General features: G+C 45.4%; 1 protein-coding gene across 1 annotated transcript in view; it reads left to right on the forward strand.

Moving 5' to 3' along the window:
* The window catches only part of TIMM50 (translocase of inner mitochondrial membrane 50), a 48,215-nt gene that overhangs the window by 23,010 nt on the left and 1,363 nt on the right, over positions 1 to 23,842 (forward strand). Inside the window, exons 5-10 of the mRNA XM_083627644.1 lie at positions 15,015 to 15,073; positions 17,611 to 17,730; positions 18,094 to 18,198; positions 20,391 to 20,489; positions 22,323 to 22,479; positions 23,642 to 23,748. Coding sequence (XP_083483770.1) covers positions 15,015 to 15,073; positions 17,611 to 17,730; positions 18,094 to 18,198; positions 20,391 to 20,489; positions 22,323 to 22,479; positions 23,642 to 23,748 — 647 coding nt within the window. The remainder of the gene's footprint in view (positions 1 to 15,014; positions 15,074 to 17,610; positions 17,731 to 18,093; positions 18,199 to 20,390; positions 20,490 to 22,322; positions 22,480 to 23,641; positions 23,749 to 23,842) is intronic.

The raw sequence follows: 23,842 nt of genomic DNA on the forward strand, positions 1-23,842 counted from the left end.
GTTTATAATACTTTTGCAAGTAGTCTTTAAACTTTTTCCAGTCCGCCTCAATTGTTTCTACATCCAAATCTCGGATTCTGCCGGTCAGTTCAGCTATCTCCATGTAGTCCATCAACTGCGTCTGCCATTCCTCCAGCGTGGGTAAATCTTGTGTCTTCCAGTTCTTTGCAATGAGTATTCTTGCTGCTGTACTAGCATACATAAACAAAGCTCTGTCCTTCTTTAACACTTTCTGGTCCACCATGCCCAACAGGAAGGCCTCTGGTTTCTTGGGAAAGGTATACCTAAATACCTTTTTCAACTCATTATAAATCATTTCCCAGAAAGCCTTAACCTTTGGGCATGTCCACCAGAGGTGAAAGAAAGTCCCCTCTGCTTCCTTACACTTCCAACATTTATTGTCAGACAGGTGATGTATCTTAGCTAACTTGACTGGGGTCATGTACCACCGGTATATCATTTTCATAATGTTTTCCTTCAAGGCAGTACTTGCCGTGAATTTCATTCCGGTGTTCCATAACCTTTCCCAGTCTTCAAACATAATGTTGTGTCCAACATCCTGTGCCCATTTAATCATAGCAGATTTAACTGTCTCATCCTGTAAATTCCACATAAGCAGCAAGTTATACATTCTAGATAACAGCTTTGTCTTTGGTTCTAACAATTCTGTCTCTAGTTTCGACTTTTCCACCTGGAAACCAACTTTTTTATCCATTTTGAAAACCTCTTGAATTTGAGCATAATGTAGCCAATCTCGCACCTTATTTTTTAGTTTATCCTGGCTCTGCAACTTCCAATTGTCTCCAATTTTTTCAGTTAGTTCCCAATATTTCGGCCAGTAGGCCTCCATATTGGGTCTTTTTCGGGCCTTGGCCTCCACTGGTGATAACCACCTCGGAGTTTTACTCTCTAGTAAGTCTTTATATTTCATCCAGACTGCAAAAATTGCTTTTCTGACAATGTGGCTTTTAAACAATTTATGTGCTTTAACCTTGTCGTACCATAAGTATGCGTGCCAACCAAAAGCATTATTAAAACCTTCCAGATCTAGGACATCAGTGTTTTCCAACAAGAACCAATCTTTCAACCAGCAGAAGGCTGCAGCTTCATAGTACAACCTCAGGTCCGGCAGGGCAAACCCCCCTCTTTCTTTTGAATCTGTTAATATTTTGAACTTTATTCGGGGCTTTTTGCCCTGCCAGATAAATCTAGATATATCCTTCTGCCATTTTCCAAAGCAATCCACTCTGTCCACGATCTGTAAGGTTTGAAACAAAAATAACATTTTCGGCAACACATTCATTTTTATAGCTGCGATTCTTCCCAACAAGGAAAGTTTCAATCTTGACCAAATTTCTAAATCCTTTTTAACTTCCAACCAACATTTCTCATAATTATCCTTAAATAAATTCAAATTTTTGGAGGACAAATAGATCCCAAGGTATTTCACTTTTTTAACCACATTCAGCTCTGTTTCTCTCTGAAACCCCTCTATTTCTGTAATTGTTAAATTTTTGGTCAGAACCTTAGTTTTTTGTTTATTCAACCTAAATCCCGCCACCCGACCAAATTCAGATATAAGTTCAAGAACTTTTTTTGTACTGGATTCTGGCTCCTGCAGTGTCAAAACTAGGTCATCTGCAAAAGCTTTCAGTTTATATTGTTTCACTCCGACCTCTATCCCTTGTACCAACCGGTCCTCTCTGATCATATTCAGTAGCACCTCCAGGACTGAAATAAATAACAGAGGGGATAGAGGGCACCCTTGTCGTGTCCCTTTTTCAATTTTAAATTCCTCCGTCACCACATTGTTCACTATTAATTTAGCTTTTTGTTCTGAATAGATTGCATGTAATCCATTCTCAAACCCCCGTCCTACTCCCATCCCTTCCAAGTTCTTCTTCATAAACATCCAAGATATGTTGTCAAAAGCTTTCTCCGCATCAATAAAAATTAACACCGCCCTTGTGTTCCTGTTAGTCTGCAAAAGTTCTAAAATGTCAATGATGTTTCTAGTGTTCTCATATAAATGTCTACCAGGGAGAAAGCCTGCTTGGTCTTTATGAATTACTTCATTTAGAACTTTTTTAAGTCTATTTGCCAAAATGTCTGCAAATATTTTGTAATCCACATTTAGGAGTGAGATAGGACGGTAGTTTTTAAGCTGAGTCTTTTCAGATTCTGACTTAGGTATCAATGTGATGAAGGCTTCTTTCCACGTTTCTGGTGCCCTCTTCCCATCCATGATCTGGTTGCATACCTCCAACAAAGGTTGTATCAAATAATCCTTCAGAACCTTATAATATTTGGAGGTAAGCCCATCCGGGCCTGGAGATTTGCCTAGTTGCATGTTCTGAATGGCACCTTCAATTTCCTGTGAGGTTATTGTAGAGTTCAAGATTGATCTTTTATCTTGAGTTATTTTTGATAGTCCATTTATCTTTAAAAATTGATCTATCTCTGATTCTTTCTGGGGCCCCTGTGCATACAGTTCTTTGAAGTATCTGTGGAAACACTTCCTAATTTCTTCTGGTTTCTGTACTATCCTTCCATCAATCTCTAGATTTGTTATCGTATTTAGCTTTTGTCTTTTTTTCAGCTGCCAAGCTAGCAGCTTTCCACATTTATTTGCTGATTCAAAGGATCTTTGCTTCATCTGTTTTATTTTCCATTCAATCTCCTGATTGATCAATTTTGAGTATTCTGCTTGGTGGAATTTAATTTCTCTCAGCACCTCCTTGGACTTTGGTTTGGTTCTCAGTTTTTTCTCTCCTTGGTGTATTTTCTCCAGTATTTTGTCCTTCTTTCCTTTCCAGAGTTTTTTCTTAATTATATTCTGTTGTATCAGAAACCCTCTCATAACAGCTTTGCTTGCATCCCAAATCGTTCTTTTTTCAACTGTAGTATTCAGATTTATCTCAAAATAATCCTTTAATGTTTTTTGGGCCTTTTTCACAATCTCTTGATCTCTTAGTAGTGTGTCATTCATTCTCCATCTGAAGGAACCGGGTTGAGTTAATCTAAGTTCTATTTTCAAGGCATTGTGGTCGGAGCATGTTTTTGGGCAGATTTCCACCTTTTTAGTCTTAGGTGCCAGCCCCCTGGAAGTCCAGATTTGGTCGATCCTTGACCAGGACAGGTGGGCCTCAGAGAAAAAAGTTCCTTCTTTACCTAGGGGGTTCTTTGTCCTCCATATGTCGATCAAATCCAGATTGTCAGTCAATTCGAAAAAAGTTTTAGGCAGTCTGCCGTCTGATGTTAAGTTCTGGTTGTAAGACTTATCCATATGTGTAGACACCACTCCATTCATATCTCCCATCATTATGATGTTAGCATAATCCAGATAGTCCAGCAGCGTCTCATGCAGCTTCTTGAAAAATTCTAATTTCCCGTCATTTGGGGCATAAATTCCTAATATCAATATTTTTTCTCCTTGGGTTTGAATTTCAATTGCCAAAATTCTTCCTTGTTCATCCTTAAATAAAAATTTAGGTGTCAGGCTCTCCTTGGCATAAATCACCACTCCTCTTTTCTTTACTTTGTCAGACGAAATAAATTCTTGGCCTAGTCTTTTATTAACCAAAACCTTCCTGTGGAGCCTGGTCACATGGGTTTCTTGTAAGCAAATAATGTCCAATTGTTCTTTCTTCAATATGTGAAATAACCTCCTTCTTTTCTCCGGGGAATTTCCGCCATTTATATTCCAACTGAGTAGCCGCAGAGACATCCTGAACTATTCTGCCACACCTAGAGCGGTGTGTCTTCTTTCTCCTCTGGTTCCGAAGGTGCAGGTGTTGCTCCACCTGGGTTGAGTATAGGCCAATTAGCTGCTGCTTCTTTTTGGAGATCTTCTCCGTGGTCGTGCAGGAACTTTTGTAGGTCCTCTGGTGATCTTATTTTAACCTTCTTCTGTTTGTAAGTAAATGATAGCCCTTGTGGGAACTCCCACCTATAAGGAATTGTGTTGAGTCTCCGCAACTTAGCCAATTCTGAATAGGTGGCTCTCAAGTCCAATAACTGTTTAGGAATATCTCGGTAAATTTCCACCCTTTTCTCTTGTATCACAATTGAGTTTTTGAAATGTAGGCCTAGTATTTTGTCTCTCTCTTCCCTTGATCTCAAAGCTATTAAGCAGTCTCTGGACCTGTCTTTTCTTACTAATCTTCCCAACCGAAAAGCCGATACAATTTTGAAATCACTTTCTTCTTTTAAGTCCCAGAACTTTGTAAACTCTGTTGTCAAAAGTCCAATCAGATCTTCTTGTTCAATTTCTGGGACTGCCCTTAGCCTGAGGTTGGTCTCGCGATTTTTCAATTCCACCAACGAGAGATAGGTTTGTTGGTCCCCTATCTGTTTATGGAGAGGCTTGACTTCCGCTTTAACTTCCTCGACTTCTTTTTTAGCTGATGTTGCAATTTGAGCGGCTTCCCCTGCCAGTTTACGATTCTCTTCTGTTGCTCCTTGCAATTTTTCAATTGCTAGGTTATGTTGGGAAACCTGATCTGTCAATTTCTGGATCGAGGATGTTGCTTGATCAATTTTTATTGATTGGTTATCAATTTTTTGATTTATTGCTGACAATTGTTCCAAAACTTGTTTCAGTATTCCCTCAGCTCCTCCTGCTGCCATATCTTCCTCTTCAGATCTTTCAGGCTTTTCGGTTTCTACTTTTTGTGTCGCAAGCACAGCTGGAACTGATAATCTACGTCCCTGAGTTAAAGTTGTTTGCAAAAGCTGTGCTTGCTTTTTTGCTTTCTCTTTCTCCTTAGCTTCTTTAGCTTTGGCTGCTCTTGTCTTTCCTGTGCCACTCATCAGTCAATGTTCAAGGTCAAATGTTGTAGTCCCATGGGAAAGGCAAGCCCAAAATTAAAAACAGTCTATTGAGAGAAGATAAACAGAAAAACTTTTCCCAGGCCTCTATATTCCCAATGTCCTCTAGGGGGAGTGCCACCAAAGTTTTAGTAAGAAGAAGATAACTTTTCCGCCATTAAAGTCCCTTTGTTCCAGGGACTTCCGGAGGCGGCGCGACCGGTAATGGCTGCCTTCTCCGAGTAAGGAGAAGGGAGCTCCGCTGTAAACGGGTCGTCCGCTACGGCGAAGCGGAGACCCATTCAGGAAAACCACAGGTGGCAGAAGCCTGTGGTCTCGGGACCCGGCGGGCGCCAGAAGCAGCCCCCAAAACGTTGAAGGGACCCCGTAAGGGGCTCCGGATCGCGGAGGGGGTAGCGGCGCTGTGGGTCGTTGCGCAAACAGCGAAGTGAAGCCGCATTGCTGTTGCCGGTCAGCGCTGTCCTTTCTTCCTGCAACTTTTCTGAACTTTGGAAACTACAACCCGTGAGTAAATTTGGACATTGAAAACTTTCTGAAACTTTTGTCAACTTTCTGAAACTTTTTGAGAACTTTATGAAACTTTTAAAACTTTTTTAAAAAGTTGAAATCTGGCTGAAAACGGAGTGAGGATAAGCAGGAAGCCCATCTCCCGCTATACTGAACTTTAAGCAAAGAGCAGGAGGAGTGGAGACAAAAAGTTATGCGTTAACTAAATGCTGGCACCCTGTTAAAGCAGTTTTCTGAGTGAAAGACTTTGAGCTATTGACTTTTGCTGGTCATATTCGGGGTGCACTGATATCCTTCTTCTGTGGCACCAGTGGATTATAAAATAAATAAGAATCTCTGGTGCTGGAGCTGCCTGGATGAGCACCAGTTTGCAACTTTGGATACATTGAATTCAGGTTTTGAAACATTCTGAGTTGGAACTGGATACTTTGAAACTGTTGCAGTCAAGGCACTGTAAGAAACACTGTTTTGCTTTAAGTTTTACTCTGCTAAAAATAATACATTGTGGAGGCGATAGACATGGATTTAAATTTATAAGTTTAACTTGGATTTGATCTTTTCCCTGAAGACGTATTAAGCTCCCTCTAGAGGATTTTGGACTTACAGCAGTGACTTTGTTTTACTTTCCCTTTCCCGGCCTCTGTTTGACTATTGCATCTGGGACTCTGCTTTCTCATGGGAACAACTTGGATTGACCTTGGATTACAGATAACTTTGGAATGAGTGGCGCAAGGAGAAGAGGAAGGACTAAACAAACAACTCTAACTTTATCTGCAGCCTCACAGCGTAGATCTTCTGTGCCGGCCTTGCCTTCCACTTTGCCTCCAGACATAGAGGCGGCCTCCCTAATACAGGCAGGGGAGGGTGAGACAGAGGAGCTGCACCTGGGAGATATGGCTTCAGGGACAAGTAGCTCTGTCTTGGAGAAAATTTTGGAGAAACTGGAGGCTCTGGACAAGAAGGCTGATTTGCATACAGCTAAAATTGAACAGAACACAGAAAGCTTGAATAAGCTGACTGGACAAGTTGCACAGAATGCCCAGTCTATTGGAGAATTAAAGGAGGCTGTAGGTGAAAATCGTAAACTGGCTGAAGATACTAGTCAAAGATTGGAAGAACTTGAGAAAGAAGTAAGACCACTCAGCAAACAAGTTGGAGAACATCAGATTTACTTTTTGATGACAGAACTGCGAAACAGGGAGACCAACTTGAGGATACGGTCAATACCAGAGGTGGAAGAAGATAATTTTATTGAATTTCTAACTAAGGAATTTGCCAAGTTTTGGAAGTTAGAGGAAAAAGACTTTAAAATTGTATCTGCTTTCAGGCTTGGCAGAGTCAGAAGGACAGAGAAGCCCAGAGATTGTCTGATAACACTGAGATCAAAGGAGGAAAGGGACAAGATTTTGGGCCTGCACTACGAAAAGTCACTAGACATTTTGGGCAAGAGAATTGAAATCTACAAGGACATTCCTAAGCAGTTGCTGGACCTTAGATCTAACTACACGGAATTGGCAAGACTGTTGAGAAGCAACGCAATTATCTTCAGGTGGGAGTTTCCACAAGGATTATCCTTTACCTACAGAGGGAGAAAGATCAAAATCAAAACAGTGGAAGATAGAGACAAGTTTTTGGGAGCACACGGAGAAGACCTCCACAAAGGACTTGGATTGCCAGCGCCAGAACTTCCAGGGGAGCCCGCCCCCTCGGATCCTCAAGGACCGGAGAACAAGGTACCACCCCAGAAAGAATAACCAGACCTATCCAGGATGTCTCTGCAGCTTTTGAGTTGGAACATAAATGGCTGTAACAGTCCCGAAAAAAGGTCTAAAATTTTTCATATTTTAAAAAAGGAACAATTGGACATTATATGCTTACAAGAAACACATGTGATTAGGCTCCATAGAAAGGTGTTAATAAATAAAAGGCTTGGTCAAGAATTTATATCATCGGATACAGTTAAAAAGAGAGGTGTAGTGATCTATGCAAAAGAGAGCCTTTCACCAAAATTTCTCTTTAAAGATGAAAGTGGAAGAATCCTCGCAATAGAAGTACAGTATCAAGGAGAAAAAATTTTGATATTAGGAATTTATGCTCCAAATGAAGGAAAATCGGATTTTTATAAGAAGTTGCACGAGATCATGCTGGATTATCTGGATTACAACAACGTCATCATGATGGGGGACATGAACGGGGTCGTATCAACAAATATGGATAAGTCACAGAACCAGAACATTACTAAAGAGGGAAGACTACCTAAGACCTTTTTTGAAATGACTGACAATATGGACTGGGTTGACATCTGGAGAGTTAGAAACCCCCTGGGAAGAGAAGGAACATTCTTTTCTGAAGCTCAACTGACTTGGACACGAATCGACCAAATATGGATAACTAGAAGTCTGGCACCTAAGGTGAGGAAGGTGGAAATCTGCCCCAAAACATGCTCCGACCATAACGCCTTGAGAATGGATATGACATTGATCCCAATCGGCTCCTTTAGATGGAAGATGAATGATGGCCTGTTTAGAGATCAAAGAATTGTAAAGAAGGCCCAAAAAACCTTAAAGGACTATTTTGAGATTAATTTGAACACTACGGTGGAAAAAAGAACTATCTGGGATGCAAGTAAAGCTGTGATGAGAGGGTTCTTGATTCAACAGAATTCCTTAAAGAAAAGACTGCAAAATGAAAAGAAAGATAAAATTCTGGAAAGTATCAAAGAGTTGGAGAAGAAGTTAAGATCTAACCTGAAGTCCCAACCGATTCTGAGAGAAATCAAACTTTATCAGGCGCAATATTCCAAGCTGATAAATCAGGAAATAGAATGGAAGATTAAAACAATGAAACAAAAAACTTTTGAATCGGCAAATAAATGTGGGAAACTGCTAGCTTGGCAGTTGAAAAGGAGACAAAGATTAAATACAGTAACAAACTTAGAGGTTGAAGGAAGGAACATTCAGAACCCGGGAGAGATTAGAAAGTGCTTCCAGAGGTATTTTAAAAAGTTATATACTCAAGGGCCACAAGATGAAATAGAGATTACACAATTTTTGGAGAGAAATGGATTAGCAAAGCTGTCAGAAGAAAATAGAACAATTTTAAATGGCAAAATAACACGACAAGAGATTGAACAGGCCATCCTGAGTCTGAAACAGGGCAAATCACCAGGGCCAGATGGACTGACCTCTAACTACTATAAGACATTGAAGGATTATTTGATACAACCTTTGTTGGAGGTCAGTAATGAAATAATGGAGGGGAAGAAGGCGCCTGAATCGTGGAAAGAAGCATTTATCACATTGATTCCAAAGTCAGAAACTGAAAAGACACAACTCAAGAATTACCGTCCCATCTCCCTTTTAAATGTGGATTACAAAATATTTGCAGATGTTTTGGCACGAAGATTTAAGAAAGTTTTAAGTGAGATAATCCATAAAGACCAGGCAGGCTTTCTCCCGGGCAGACATATGTTTACTAACACAAGGAACATCATAGACATATTGGAACTTTTACAAACAAACATAAACACTAAAGCAGTTTTAATTTTTATAGACGCGGAGAAAGCCTTTGACAATATTTCTTGGAAATTTATGAAGGGGAATTTAAAAGAAATGGGAGTGGGACGGGGGTTTGAGAACGGGATTGAGGCAATATATTCAGAACAAAAGGCTAAACTGATAGTTAACAATGTGGTTACAGAAGAGTTTAAAATTGAAAAAGGTACACGACAAGGCTGCCCGATTTCCCCATTACTGTTTATTTCGGTTCTGGAAGTGCTCCTGAATATGATTAGGGGGGACCGGTTGGTGGAAGGGATTCAGGTCGGAGCGAAACAATATAAACTTAAAGCTTTTGCAGATGACCTAGTTCTGACATTACAGGAGCCGGAGTCTAGTTTGAAAAGAGTACTACAACTGATTCAAAACTTTGGTCGAGTGGCAGGATTTAAGTTAAATAAGCAAAAAACTAAAGTTTTGGGGAAAAACATGATAGATATTGAGTTGGAACAGCTTCAGAAAGAGACAGAACTAAATGTGGTTAAAAAAGTTAAATACCTAGGGGTAAACATAACAGCAAAAAATCTGAGTTTATTTAAAGATAATTATGAAAAATGTTGGTCAGAGATTAAGAGAGACTTGGATAGTTGGTCAAGACTAAAACTTTCTTTGTTAGGCCGAATAGCTGCCATCAAGATGAATGTATTGCCAAAAATGTTATTTTTGTTTCAGACACTGCAGATTGTAGACAAGACAGAGTGCTTCCGGAAGTGGCAGAAAGATATTTCTAAATTTGTCTGGCAGGGCAAAAAGCCCAGAATCAAATTTAAAATATTAACAGATGCGAAAGAAAGAGGGGGCTTTGCCCTGCCAGATTTAAAGTTGTATTATGAAGCTGCAGCTTTCTGCTGGTTAAAAGATTGGTTACTTCTTGAAGATACGGATGTCTTGGATTTGGAAGGTTTTAATAATGCGTTTGGATGGCATGCATATTTATGGTATGATAAAGCTAAGATAAATAAGGCCTTCAAGAACCATATTGTCAGAAAATCAGTTTTTAATGTCTGGACAAAATATAAAGACTTACTGGAGAATAAAACTCCGAGGTGGCTGTCACCCCTGGAGGCCAAGGCTCGGAAAAGAGCCAATATGGAGGCCAACTGGCCAAAATATTGGGAGATAATAGAAAAGGATGGTGACAACTGGAAATTGCAGAGTTTAGAAAAGATGAGAGACAAAGTGCGAGACTGGTTACACTATGCTCAGATTAAAGAAGTGTTTAAAAATGACAAAAAGCTAGGATTCCAAGTGGAAAAGTCAAAGTTAGAAACTGAACTGTTAGAACCTAAGACTAAGGTACTTTCAAGAATGTATAACTTGCTGCTGAAATGGAACACACATGACGAAATGGTAAAATCAACAATGATAAAATGGGCGCAGGATATTGGGTATAATATTATGTTTGAAGATTGGGAAAGGTTGTGGACCTCTGGGCTGAACTTCACTGCATGTAATGCGTTGAAGGAAAATGTGATGAAAATGATGTATAGATGGTACATGACCCCTGTTAAACTGGCTAAAATATACCATTCGTCTGATAGCAAATGTTGGAAATGTAAGGAAAATGAAGGAACATTTTTTCACCTCTGGTGGACCTGCCCTAGAGTGAAGGCCTTTTGGGAGAAGATATATAATGAATTAAAAAAGGTGTTTAAATACACCTTTACTAAGAAATCAGAGGCCTTTCTCCTGGGTATTGTCGGCCAGAGTGTGTTAAAAGAGGACAGAACATTCTTTTTGTACGCAACAACAGCAGCAAGAATATTAATTGCCAAGAATTGGAAAACTCAGGAGCTACCCACTGTGGAAGAATGGCAGATGCAACTGATGGACTATATGCAATTAGCCGAGATGACCGGCAGAATTCGAGACCAGGGAGAAGAAAGGATGGAAGAAGACTGGAGGAAATTTAAGATTTATTTACAAAAATATTGTAATTTGGCTGAGTGCTGAATTGGATGCCAGTGCAGACAATTGTCTACCATTAAATTAGATTTAAGGCTGAATTATATGTCAAACCAAATTAAGATTATTAATTAAGATGAGTTAAATGATAATTTGTTTGAAATTAATTTAATAATGATGTAAGTGTATGCGGGAGGTGTGGGGGAGTCCCATGTAACAATTGAGAGATGTTAAATGGACAATGATAAGTGCTTATCTAATATATGCTTTATTTGAAAACTTTAATAAATATATTATAAAAAAAAAAAAAAAAATAAAGTCCCTTTGTTCCAACTTTAAAAACAATTTTAAAGGCAAATTAGTTCCAGCACACTAAGAAAAAAGTCCTGCAGGGCACTTTTAAACATGTAACAAAGTTCCAGCAAGGTGCCTGCAATTGTATCCACTTCAGCTAAGTAAGCTCAATATTACACTATCCAGTTACAAAAATATCTGGAAGTTTGCAACAGTTCCGCAGTTTAAACAACTTTACCCGGCCACCCGGGAATTTGGGGTTAGAATCTTCCCTTGCCCCTTGGGGGACCGCTCCAGGTCAAATTTATGCTGTATTTATTCTTTAAAAGGAAAATTCAGGTGTGCACGAAAGTCCCAGTTTAAAGCTTTAAAGCTTCCCTGTTCACAGCGCTTTCCGCTCTTTAGACCGTCTGCTTTGATCTTGAAGGCAGTGCCGGAAGACGGACTTCCTCTTTCTCGTCTCCCGTTTTTAGCCAAATTTTCCAAATTAATTTGTAGGATCTTGGGTCCTTACTCACGGGTTTGATGTTTCAGCCCGATGTTTCTTGGAAGAAAGGTCAGCGCTCATCCGTGACAGCCGCGCGGCTTCGCCTCCGCAGAAAGAGCGATGAACCCACAGCACCGCTCCCCCTCCTTCACTCCGGAGCCCCTTACGGGGTTCCTTTTGTGATTTCGGGGTCGCTCCAGGTGCCCGCCGGGTCCCACGGCCACGGACTCACTCTGCCCGTGGTTTATCTTGATGGGTTGCCGCTGCGCCGTCGCGAACAACCCTTTTCTGCGGTGCCCCTCTTCAGAGCTCGAAGAGGTCCGCCATCACGGTTTCGCGCCGCCTCCGGAAGTGCAAAAAATGCACACTTTTGAGCTTGGTTTAGTGAGGACACTGTTGGGCTATTTCTAGCTCCCTTGTCCTGAAATACTTGCACATGAGCGGGGTCATTTATTTATTAATTCATTTAACAGGCTTTCGTAGTCCAGGAGTTTCAAAAGCGAACGGAGGCTCTTGGGGGGGAGTCTGTACAATAGAAGGCCAGATGGAACTTAGTGCAGGGCTTTCAGAAAGCAGATTGCCCAGTTAGGGGAACTTTTCCGATAAAATATGTAGGGAGGGGAGGGTGTTGTGGTTTTTTTTTTCTTCCTGGGATAGGAAGCTTCTTTCACCAGCTCCTTTCAGCCGGCCTGGCATATGCTCCCAGCAGATTAAAAGGCATTCTCCAGTCGTGGCCCCATTGTTGCCCACAATAGATTTATTATTTCTCTTCCCCACCCCCACCCCCTCCTCACCCCGTTTACACTTCCCACCACTTTCCCTGCCGTCCAGATTTTCAGCTCACTCCCCAACCTCATCCACCCATTGACAGAAAGTTGTACAGTTCCTGTTGGCACGTTTTGTGTAAGCTGCTCTGTCCCGGTCCTTGTGCTGGGAGCACCGAAATTTCTCTCTGCAACCCTCCTTCGCTCTCCTTGTGTCTTATTTAACTGTCAGCTTACTTCCCCCTAAGGAATCTTCAAAAGCTTAGCTTTTAAAATAGCTCACCATTCATTGGGAGGTGTCTAACACAGCGTTCCCCAAACTTGGGTGTTGTTGTTTTTTACTACAGTTCCCATCATCCCTAGCTAGCAAGACCAGCGATCAGGGATGATGGGAATTGTAGTTCAAAAAAACAGCTGAAGACACCCAAGTTTGGGAAACACTGTGGTAGCATTTTACAGCAAAGAATGGAAACAGCAGCCAGTAAAATGGGCAGGAGAAATCAAGAGCCCAGGTTCAATAAGCAGCAGCAGAAGCAGCACAAGAAACAAAGCCAAACATCTTTAAAATCAAGGACGTTTGGGGGAAAAGTGTCTTCGGCTTCCTTCGAAAAGACAGCAGGGAGGAGCTGGATATTAGAGAAATTTAGGACTGCCATAGCGAAAGCCCTGCTCCTTATAGAGTAGGGCTGGGGAGCCCTTAGCCCACCAGGTGTTGCTGAACTACAACTCCCATCAGCTCCGTCAAACATGACCAGTTGCCAGGGATGATGGGAGTTGTAGTTCAGTGGCATCTGGAGGGCCAAAGGTATAGTTTTTGATGTTTGTTTTTTTAATTTGTTGGAAACCACCCTGGGGCAACCCAGTCAGATGGGAGCATATACTTCTTCTTCTTCTTCTTCCTATTATTATTATTATTATTATTATTATTATTTGTTTCCCACATCTGTTGTTGGGGCTAACGTCAGATGGAAGCCAAAGCAAAGCCTCTTCAGAAGCTCCCAAGTGCAGGTGGATGAGTGGGAGGAGAGCATTCCTTGAGACAGAGAAATCCAGTCTACTAGATAATTTAATATATGGTGCAAAATGATCTAAATCTTGCTGCCCACCCCACCCCTAGTTGTCTAGCCTGTTTACATATACAGAGCTGGAAGACTGAGCCTGTCCTTTGTTGCAGCAAACCAGATATCAAAAGCTTTAGGGCAGGTAACAGTTTATGTAAATAAATACCAATTATTTGAGCTTTGTCCTCCTTTGTTCTTTATCAGTGAATGCCTGCCGGAATTTTTAAGCTGGTTTCTAGAAAACAAAACCAACGGCCTTAATTTTTTTATAGCGTAACGTCGTAGGTTGCTAGAAATGTGCAGACACTGAAGCAAGTGTTTGAAGCACAAGTGGCCGCTTGCTTTGAAATCGGTCGACAACATAGACTGTAAATTATTGTGGCCAGTTGCATCTTTCTGTGGTGCACGGAGCCTCCTCAAGTAAAGCCTTGTTTCTTCTCACAGGCTCTGTTGACCGAGTAAAGAGATTGATCTAAAAGTTGGAACAGGTTCTGGTGCATCCAAGTTGGATGAGCATTAATACCGGTTTAACTTCGTTCCTTCCTGTTGCAGCCAACTGTCTGAAAATGAGGCGTTTCAGTCTGGCGGTGGCAGCCTCTCAGCCAAATTCCACCATATAAGCCCCCGGCAGACACCTGAATCCCTTTGGCCTGTGTGTTGGTGCAGCCAGTCCATCCTCCCCAGCTGCTCAGCTTGAATTATCATGACAATGGCTCCCAAATTACGCCCCATTCAATGCGCCTGCCTTTGATTGATTAACTTACAGTTTCTGTTTGAATAACCCTGGCGCTAAGATGCTGAAGCTGTAATCTCAGAGGGATAGTTAACAGCGCTGGTGTGGGACTGTGGTCTCGGCTCACACGCTCTTTCTTCTTCAGCCTGACCTCTGCTTAAGTGAGCTGGTAATTGAGGAATCCATTAGTATTCTTTTGGAAGGACTGCAGGACTCTGCATATGTTCAAACTGCATCAGATGGCTTTGGGGGGGGGAATGGGGGTGTTACAGAACAGGGAGCCCCGGCTAAGCTGCCAGCCACAGAGCTGTGCTTGGTTAATACCCATTCACAGATAGATTTAACTTTTGGCAGCCTTACGCTTACTAGCTGCTGCAGCAGCAGCAACAGAATCATAGAATTGCAGACTTGGACAGGACCCAACGTGTCATCTAGCTCAATCCCCACTGCAAAGGCAGGAATCGCAGCTAAATATTACCTCTCTTGGTTCTGGGAACACTTTGCAGTCCGGGAGGGAGTTTTTTCTTCCCAGTGATAAATGAAACAACAAGCCAGCTTGAACATAAACTGGCTTGAAACAGATATAACTGGAATAGCTTATCCAGCCCTCCAAAGATCCTCAGGAAGTGTAGTTCTTGATTTCTGAGGGAGCTGAGCTGTTTTGCTAGGTCCCCCTAGATTCTCTGCCTGAAGCCTTGACGTGAGTAAAGTCTACCAGCGCAGAGACACGCACCGTCCCTCCTTGACGAAAAATCCCCTCCAAGTATTTGGAGGGGAAAAACGAAGTTCAGACATGTGCAGAGCACGAACTCAGGTCCTTTGACATTTCTGCAAGGTGTTTCCCATGGTGACCCTGTTCTCTAAATTGGCTTTCAGATCCCGTAGTGATCCAGCAGCTCCGAAGATCATACAAATACTTTAAAGATTACAGGCAGGTGAGTGAGCCTTCTGTGGTCCTTTTTCAGGATCTGTTTCTGATTTTCCCCAAACGTAAAAAATTGGCTTCCCCTAAGTGTCATCAGGAGCTGTATCCTAACTGGGTTTTTAAAAAGGTAAGTTGCTGTGCAGGCACTTCTGTGTCCCAAGAGTTCAGGCCCTCGGATCCTTTAAGTTTAAAGCAAGTTCCTGGTTGTGGAGAAACACAAGGAGACCTTAACACTCCTTTGCCAGTGTTAAGTGCCGTGACCAGAAGAAAAGCTGGTTTTGTTTTCTCCCGTTGAAACACCTGTTTGCAAATGGGTGCTGCTACTCTGAATTCTTAGCAGCAGTTTTGTTGATTTCAGCCCAGGGGCACCCAGAGCCTTTGTGCGCGTGTGCCAGTGGCTCTGAACTCTTTCTTCTGCCGGCTTTATGCTCTGCATTTAAGCCAATGTCATGGCTTATTATGGGTTTGTATGTTGAAAACAGTTGTTGCTTTTCCACACACACACACACACACACACACACAGCTCAGAACTTATAAGTGACTTATGAAGATGGACGCCCGGCATCTAACCGATGAGCTAGTTTTATCTAAACCAAATCTTACACACAGGAATGCAGGAATCTCAGCTAAAGAACCCCTGACAGATGTCCATCCAGCCTCTGCTTAAAAAACAGAGCCCAGGTTCCAGTGGAGTCCGTTCCACTGTCAAACCGCTCTTCCCTGCAGAAAGTTCTTTCTGACGTTCAGTTCGAATCTCCTTTCTTGTGATTTGAATCCACTGGCCCAGTTTCTACCCTCTTGATCAGCAACACACACCCCCCTCAAAAAAACAAGCTTGCCCTTCAGATATCTGAAGGTGACTGTCCCCTTATCACCTTTCAGTCTTCTCTTCCCAAACTACCCTTGTGAGATTGAAGCGTGTGCAGGTGGATGGACTGGTTAAAAAAAGGAAGCAAACCACCAAGCCTGACGGGCCTTGAGTTTTTTGTGACAGTATCTGTATGGCTTCTGCTCCTGGGTTATTGCTTTGCTATCAGGACCTCTGTGCCTCTTGCTGCTGCTGTGCGCTGAGAATCCCATCTGCCGCCAGGGTGATAAAATCGCTGGCCTGAACTCTGCCATTGCCAGCGTGCAAGCTGCTTGGAGCCCGACAGCTTTGCTTTGCTTGGGCGCTCGTGTTCCTTTTAAGGACCATCACCAGGCACAGCTGGGGGGTGCGGTTTGGAGTCCGCTCTACAAAGACTTTATCCTTGTAGCAGCTGCAAGAATGCACCTTGGCTTTTTGGTCTGTCTGGATACCGTGAAGACTGGCTTTAAAATGAACTGCAAAGTTCGAAGGTCTTGTCTTTCCAAAGAAAAGAAAAACTTGCACTGTGTACTCTTGTGTTGTGTTTCTGTGCTTAATTGAAAGAAGTAATAAAATGTACAGATCAGAACAACTGTTTGGACATAATTGAAGCAGTCTGGATCCGATCCTCTCCTCTGTATGCAGCTCCAGAACAGCTGCTGCTGCTGTTAATTATTTCCTTCCTTTTTACCAGACCAGAACTGAAGGTGTCATCAGATAATGAAAGATTATACCGTATTTTTTGTCCCATAGGATGCACCTAATTTGGGGGGGGGGGGAATAAAGGGAAAAATGTTTTCCATTATTTCCCCCCCAAAACCAGGTCGGGGAACAGCGGGATGGCGACGCTGCGCCTCCCCGCTGTCCCCCAAGCTTGTGGGGCTGGCCAATGTCTGCCCGGTGCACGGGGCGCTTGGCTTCAGGGCATCCCACGCGCCGGGCGGCAGGCTGCTATCCGCAGCGTGGGGAGCCCCACGGGAACTCCCGCGGGCTCCCCAGGCTTGCTGATAGCTTCCTGAAGCCTGGAGAGCGAGAGGGGTCAGTGCGCACCGACCCCTCTCGCTCTCCAAGCTTCAGCGAAAGCCTGTATTCACCCCATAGGACGCACACAGATTTCCCCTTCATTTTTGGAGGGGAAAAAGTGCGTCCTATAGGGCGAAAAATACGGTAGTTCGAAAGTAATTAAACTCCATTAGCTTTGGCTGGTAGCCCTACTGTGCCCCTATGTCAGGGGTCCTCAAACTTTTTCAGCAGGGGGCTGAAAAAACCTTGTGGGGGCCGGACTTTATTTTTGGGGGGAGAATGAACGAGGGACAATGAGAGGTGCGTAAAAGGGCTCCGGAGAGGGGCTGGCACCAACAGAGCCCAGCCCCCTTCCTCCTCTAGGCAGGGCAGGGAGAAGCCAGGAGGAGGGAGGGAGGAGCCGCCGCCGCCGCTGTGAGAGGGAAAGGGAAAGAACGTGTATGCGCTGGCGATCCATGCAGCGATTCCTGGACTGTCCGTGGGCCAGATTTAGAAGGCAGTTGGACCTGATCCGGCCCCCGGGCCTTAGTTTACCTACCCATGCCCTATGTGGACAGAGACAGCCTAACTTCTGTCTCTTATGCTCTGGTAACCTCTAAGTTGGACGCCCCAAAGGAAGGAAGGGTCTGTCCTCCACTCTTTTAACTGCTGCTTCTCTTTGTTTGTGTCTCTTGCAGATGATCATAGAGCCAACCAGTCCTAAGCTGCTCCCAGACCCCCTGAAGGAGCCCTATTACCAGCCCCCTTACACTCTAGTCATCGAACTCACAGATGTTCTCCTTCATCCGGAATGGTCGGTGCGTATCCATCCTGGGGCAGCATTTAGGGAGGTGTAGCAAACGTACTCATTTTCCCCCACCCCACCTGAGTATAACTAGGTCAGATTAAGTGATATGGTAGCCTATCCCTTGACGGACAGCACAGGGGACTGTTTCCTGCACTCCTGTTTGCAGTGCAGTAGCTGGGATATGCAGAAAGAGCTGCCTTAGTTTTGGGGACGGGTCGTGGACTTTTCCTGGTCTCCTGCCAGCATTGATCTGTGCTGGTTGGCAAGCAAGCGCTCTTTCTGTGCAGCTGGTTCTGTATCTTTCTCCCAAGGCTCCACTTTCTCGCCTCTTGTACCCCAACCGCCCTGACGCTGTTCTCCCCCCCTCCCTCAGTTAGTGACCGGCTGGCGCTTCAAGAAGAGGCCAGGCATTGACAACCTGTTCCAGCAGTTGGCGCCTCTCTTTGAAATCGTCATCTTCACCTCTGAAACGGGCATGGTGAGTGCTCTGTCGCTGCCCCCTGCCAGGCGTGGCTTGGCTGCCTTAGTCCTGGAGCTAGAGCAAGGCGGAGTCAGCTTCTGACCCTGGGACCCTGATCCCAGGAAGCAAAGATGGCTCTGCCAAGGCGGAAATATAGGTATGCACCGCTTTCCTCCTCCAGCGGCGTATTCCCACACAAACCCTCCTCCTCTTGCTTGTGTGTTTTTGTATGTGTTAAGGAGGGCTGCAGGGCTGCTTCTCTACCTGCAGCCACTCAGGGCAGGCTGGAAAGTGGGAGAGCCTTGAAGAGAGTCGTAAGAATGAAGGACTTAAAAGGGTTGTGGGAATGTAAGAGCCCCGAGAAAGCAGGTCAAGGCTGGAGCCCATACACTAACACCCACCCACACCCCAAATACTTAGACATACCTGCAGGACCGCCTCTCCTGGTATGTCCCACGGAGGACCTTATGGTCTTCAAACAAAAACATCTTGGAGGTCCCGGGCCACAGGGAGGTTAGGCTGACCTCAACCAGAGCCAGGGCTTTTTCGGCCGTGGCCCCGATCTGGTGGAACGCTCTGTCTCATAAGACCAGGGCCCTGCGGGACTTGACATCTTTCCGCAGGGCTTGCAAGACGGAGCTGTTCCTCCAGGCCTTTGGCCAAGGCACAGCCTGACTCCCTCCTTTGGTAATTCTTCACAGAACTCTAGCGCAATGGTTGCCATTAATCTGATTTGAACTGATTTTATAATGAATTGATTTTAGAATGCTGTATTCTTTTACTGTTGTTAGCCACTCTGAGCCCGGCTTTGGCTGGGGAGGGCGGGATATAAGTAACATATTATTATTATTATTATTATTATTATTATTATTATTATTATTATTAATCATGCAACTCAAGCACACTTGCCATGTTTTGCTTTTGTTGGATGTGGGGAAAGGACATGAAAGCTCCACCCCAGACTGTTGCCCATCTTATCTCAGGAACCATAAACGCTAGAAGTTTGCTGTTTCAGTAAAAAATAAAGAAACACTGGGCTTCTTGAGATCCTGAATTCTGTGCCAAGTGCCACATCCCACATCTGCGTGGTGCAAGGGCTGGCAGGGGTCCACAGTTGGGGCTGGGGTCCCCAAAGCCTTGCAGCGGGCTCAGGAATTTGTGTCCTGTAGGAGAGGGCCGGCCTGCCTGCCTGCTCATCCCCTCCTGGGTCAGCCTCCTCCCTTCCACTTCTCCTTTCTCACGCTTGAGTGGCGGGAGGGGAGTCCCACAGGGGAGCGTGCCGCTGCTCATTTGAATATGTATGGGTCCAGCCGGACCGCCATTCAGCCCATTGAATCCAGGCTATTACTGTGCTAATTGAGTGGGCCTGTCCTTGTGGGGAGAGAACAACAGCACGGCCAGGAGACTTGTGGGCAGAAGACAAGGGAGCAGCCTGGCTTGTTTGCTCTTAGCACATGGGATTCAGTTAAGCCCAGATCTAGGTCTAAAGCACTATCTGCATTCAGAGCTGTGGCTCCAGTAAACAGGGCAAAAGGACGATGTGCGTTAATCTGTGATGCTTCACAATTTAACAACCACTTGATGACCCCTTCCTAAGAGAGCAGGCGCATTAAAGAGGGTGTTTTTTGGTAGCTGGTTCATGTTTATGGAATGCCTTCCAGGGAAAGCCTAGCCTGAGCGTATTTGGGAAGTGGGGCAGGCTTGTCCAGTTTTGGACCAGATGTCAGCATCCCTCCGTCTCGATGGGAGAGTGTGGCTTTCAGCGTGAAGTCAAACTCTCGGAAGGTCACAGCACCTGCTGCGGCTGTAGAGACCGATACGGGAGAGACCTGTTTTGTTGCAGCTGGGGCGGAGCCACAGCAAAGTCCGCTAGTGGCAGAGTTCCCCACAGCTGGCCAAGACCTGAGGCACAGGTTGGCACAGTGTCCCTCGGGGGAGTGAGGCTTGTTCCTTTTGCTGGTGCCTGCAAGAATAGGCAGGCCAGACCCTCGAGGCCCGTGCTTTATCTTTGTGTGTGTGTGTGTGTAATCAAGCTGTGTGCTTATTCTGGAAATAAATGTGCCGGTACGGCCTCCTGAGCCAGTATAGGAAGCAGCTGAATGGCACGATGCAGAAAGCACCTTCACTCACTCTTCCCACTGTTGCAAAGAGAGATCCTGGAAATATTTTGGGCACGTGAGATGATTCCGCTTTGCCCTTCTCCATTCCAGACCGCTTTCCCCCTCATCGACAGCGTGGACCCTCACGGGTTCATCTCCTACCGGCTTTTCCGCGATGCCACGCGCTACATGGATGGGCACCACGTGAAGGTATTTGCAGCCAGGCTTTCCGTGGGGTGTTTGTGGCCTTGTGGGTTCATGTGCACGTTTATCTCTGGGTGGAGGCACCTGGATGGCACCAGGTTGTGCTTGCCATCCCTCTGGGGGAAAGTGACGTCTTTCACAATCAGGAGTTTGCTTTTTCTTCCTCCCCTCCACCTGCAAGTGCACCTAATATTGTTTTAATTGATTGGGAGCCGCCCAGAGTGGCTGGGGAGACTCAGCCAGATGGGCGGGGTATAATAAATTATTATTATTATTATTATTATTATTATTATTATTATTATACTTCTGGGAGGGTTTGCTCTTTAGCGAGCATCGATGAGAGCACCCGCTTCGATTCCCAGACTGGATCCCCGGTGCCTCCTTTGAGAGTTGTGGCCAGTTGGGGGTGAGGGTGGGCTTGACACAGAGCCCCAAAGAGGAGAGCACGTGCGGGATTTCTTTACCCTTTTACCAGTTGCCTGCCGAGTGCTGGCTGAGCATCTTGCTCTTGGCCTCCTCCTGTATTGCCTTAAAATCACTGAGAATGGGTGTGCTGAAGTCTTGACTCTTCACACTGCCACAGGGTTAAGTTCCAGAGGGGCTGAATGCGAGTGAAAATCCACAGGAATGCACTGCAAGGGATTGAGACCTTTTGATTGTCCCGCCGCTCCCAGTGGGCTCTGGCAAAGGGATGCTGGTCCTCCCTGTCTGCATCTCTTTGCAAAGCGATGTTATGCAGCGGCAACCCGGGCCTCCCTTGCAGCCACAGCTGTGTTTCGAACCCGTGGCCCCTCTACCCAGCCTAGGCGAGCGCAAGGCTGGAGCAGCAGGTGCCCTCCTCATGTTCCGCAATGCGAGTTCCCCTGTGTCTGTGCTCCACAATAGAGTGCGGAGGGCTTTGCGTCTCCGCTGCAAGCCAGCCTGCCTTCTGTCTGTCCTCCTCCTCCCTCCCTCCCTCCACCTCCCATCTGCTGCCCCGGAGCCTGTGGGGTGTCTCTTTCACTCCATGGCATGTGCGCTTCTGATTGTTGTGGGTTCTCTTTTCTTTCTATTTTCCTAAGTGAAAGCGGGGCAGGGGTGGGGGGAGGAGGAGGGGGGAGGCAGGCAGAGGAAGGGGGCAAGGAGTTCTCCCCCCACCTGCTGTGAGGAGCGGGTTCTGATGTTCCTCAGAGATGGTAAAACTGCAGAAGGCTTGTACTGTAGCTGCAGCGTTGAAGACAGGGAAAGAGGAAAGAACGATTCTAAGGAGGGAGCCTTTGAAATAGCAAGAACGCCCATGTGAGTGAGGCGGGGGGCGGGGTAGTACTTAATGGGACAGTCGAAAGAGGAATGGCTTTCATTCTTTCAAAGAAAATAGTTTCGCATTGCAAGGGAGATTCAAATCAGTTTCTCCCCGCCTCGCCCCTGAAGTTCCTTATTTGGAAGCAAAGTCACAGCAATCGTAACGTTCTTGTGACACAAGGCAGGTCCTGTGCCTGTATCGCAGAAATGGATACCTGGATTAAGATTACGTATTAAACTCAAAACGCCAAGAAAAAAACCAAGGTTCTGAAGCAGAACAATGGGTGGCGGGGGAGGGGGTGGCAGGGAGGAATCTTCACCGGGAAATTCAAAGGTCGTGATTAGACAGTTTCCATTTCAAGCTCTCTTGAACCTCTCGGGGCCTTTGACCCATTTCTCTCATTGTCAAGTAGGCTAGGACAATTGCACCTTGGAAAGTTTCTGCATTTCTTGCAGTGTGCAGGCCCGTCCTAAAACGCCTGTTGAGTTTTTTTGGGGGAAGCCAGCCTTGTCTGCTGGTGACCCCTCCAGCCTGCCTCTGTGTCTTCCTCTCGCCAGGATATTTCCTGCCTGAACAGAGATCCCTCGAAAGTGGTGGTGGTGGACTGCAAGAAGGAGGCGTTCCGCCTGCAGCCCTTCAACGGCATGGCTCTGAAGAAGTGGGACGGGAATTCGGACGACCGGACACTCTTCGACCTTGCCGCCTTCCTGAAGAGTAAGGAGACATTCGCCCAAAATAGAACCATAGAATTACGGGATTGTAGAGTCCATCTAGTCCAACCCCCTGCAGTGCAGGAATCTCGGCTGAAGCATCCATGATAGATGGCCGTCTGTCTAACCTCTGCTTAGAAACCTCCAAGGAAGAAGAGGCCACAACCTCCTGGGGGAGACGGTTCCACTGTCAAACAGCTCTTGCTGTCGGAAAGTTTTTCCTGAAGTTTAGTTGGAATCTTCTTTCTTGTAACTTGACTCCATTGGTTTGAGTCCTGCTCTCCAGAGCAGAAAACAAGCTTGTTTTCTCTTCCACAGGATCCGGCTAGCCCAGCCTTTCTCAACCTTGGGTTCCCAGATGTCGTTGGACTACAACTCCCATCATCCATAGCCAGTTGGGGCAGCAATCAGGGATGTTGGGAGGGGTTTTCCAGCAACACCTGGGAACCCAAGGTTGAGAAAAGCTGGGCTATAGGTTGTGGGACAACCCCAAAGAATTTGTAGGATCCTCATCCCTGTCCAAGGGTACTCAGTGAGTGCCTGCTCCTCACATCCATGGCAGTGTCAGGGTGCAGAACTTCAAGACAATCTCCTGTTTCGAAGCACAGCAAATTTCTGACTCCTGCCGCTGCAGAGAGGAGCTACATGGCGTGTAGGCACTGCTGGGTGGAATACAGGAAACCCAAGAGAAGACCCATCTTCTGCCTTCTTCACTGCCAAGGCTAGGGCTGGGGAAAGGCTCCCTGCCTGAAACCCTGGAGCAGGGGTCAGCAACCTTTTTCAGCAGGGGGCCGCTCCACTGTCCCTCAGACCTTGTGGGGGGCCGGACTATTTTTGGGGGGGGGAATGAATGAATTCCTATGCCCCACAAATAACCCAGAGATTCATTTTAAATAAAACGGCACATTCTACTCATGTAAAAACACGCTGATTCCCGGACAGTCCGCGGGCCGGATTGAGAAGGCGATTGGGCCGGATCCAGCCCCCGGGCCTTAGTTTGCCTGCCCATGCCCTGGAGATAGTAAACAGTCCTGAGCTAGATGGAGCAATGGTCTGACGCAGGGATATAAGGAAGCTGCCCTCTACGGTGTCACTAATACATGAAATGTGTGCATGACCCAGGCTGATTCTCCTTTAATGCTTGCTGCCTCCTTCTTGCCTGGCAGCCATTGCCTTGAGTGGCGTAGAAGACGTCCGGACCGTGCTGGAAAACTACTCCTTGGAAGAGGACCCCCTGGAGGCATTCAAGCGCAGGCAGTCACAGCTGGAACAGGTGAGGAGGAGTGCAGAGCCAGGGCTGGGGGCTTTGTCCTTGGGTGGGGGAGGCTGCTACTGCTTTGGTGAAGCCCTTCAACATGGCCAGGGTG

This window comes from Podarcis filfolensis, assembly GCF_964270895.1.
Source record: "Podarcis filfolensis genome assembly, chromosome: 8".
In the NCBI taxonomy this organism is placed as follows: Eukaryota; Metazoa; Chordata; class Lepidosauria; order Squamata; family Lacertidae; genus Podarcis; species Podarcis filfolensis.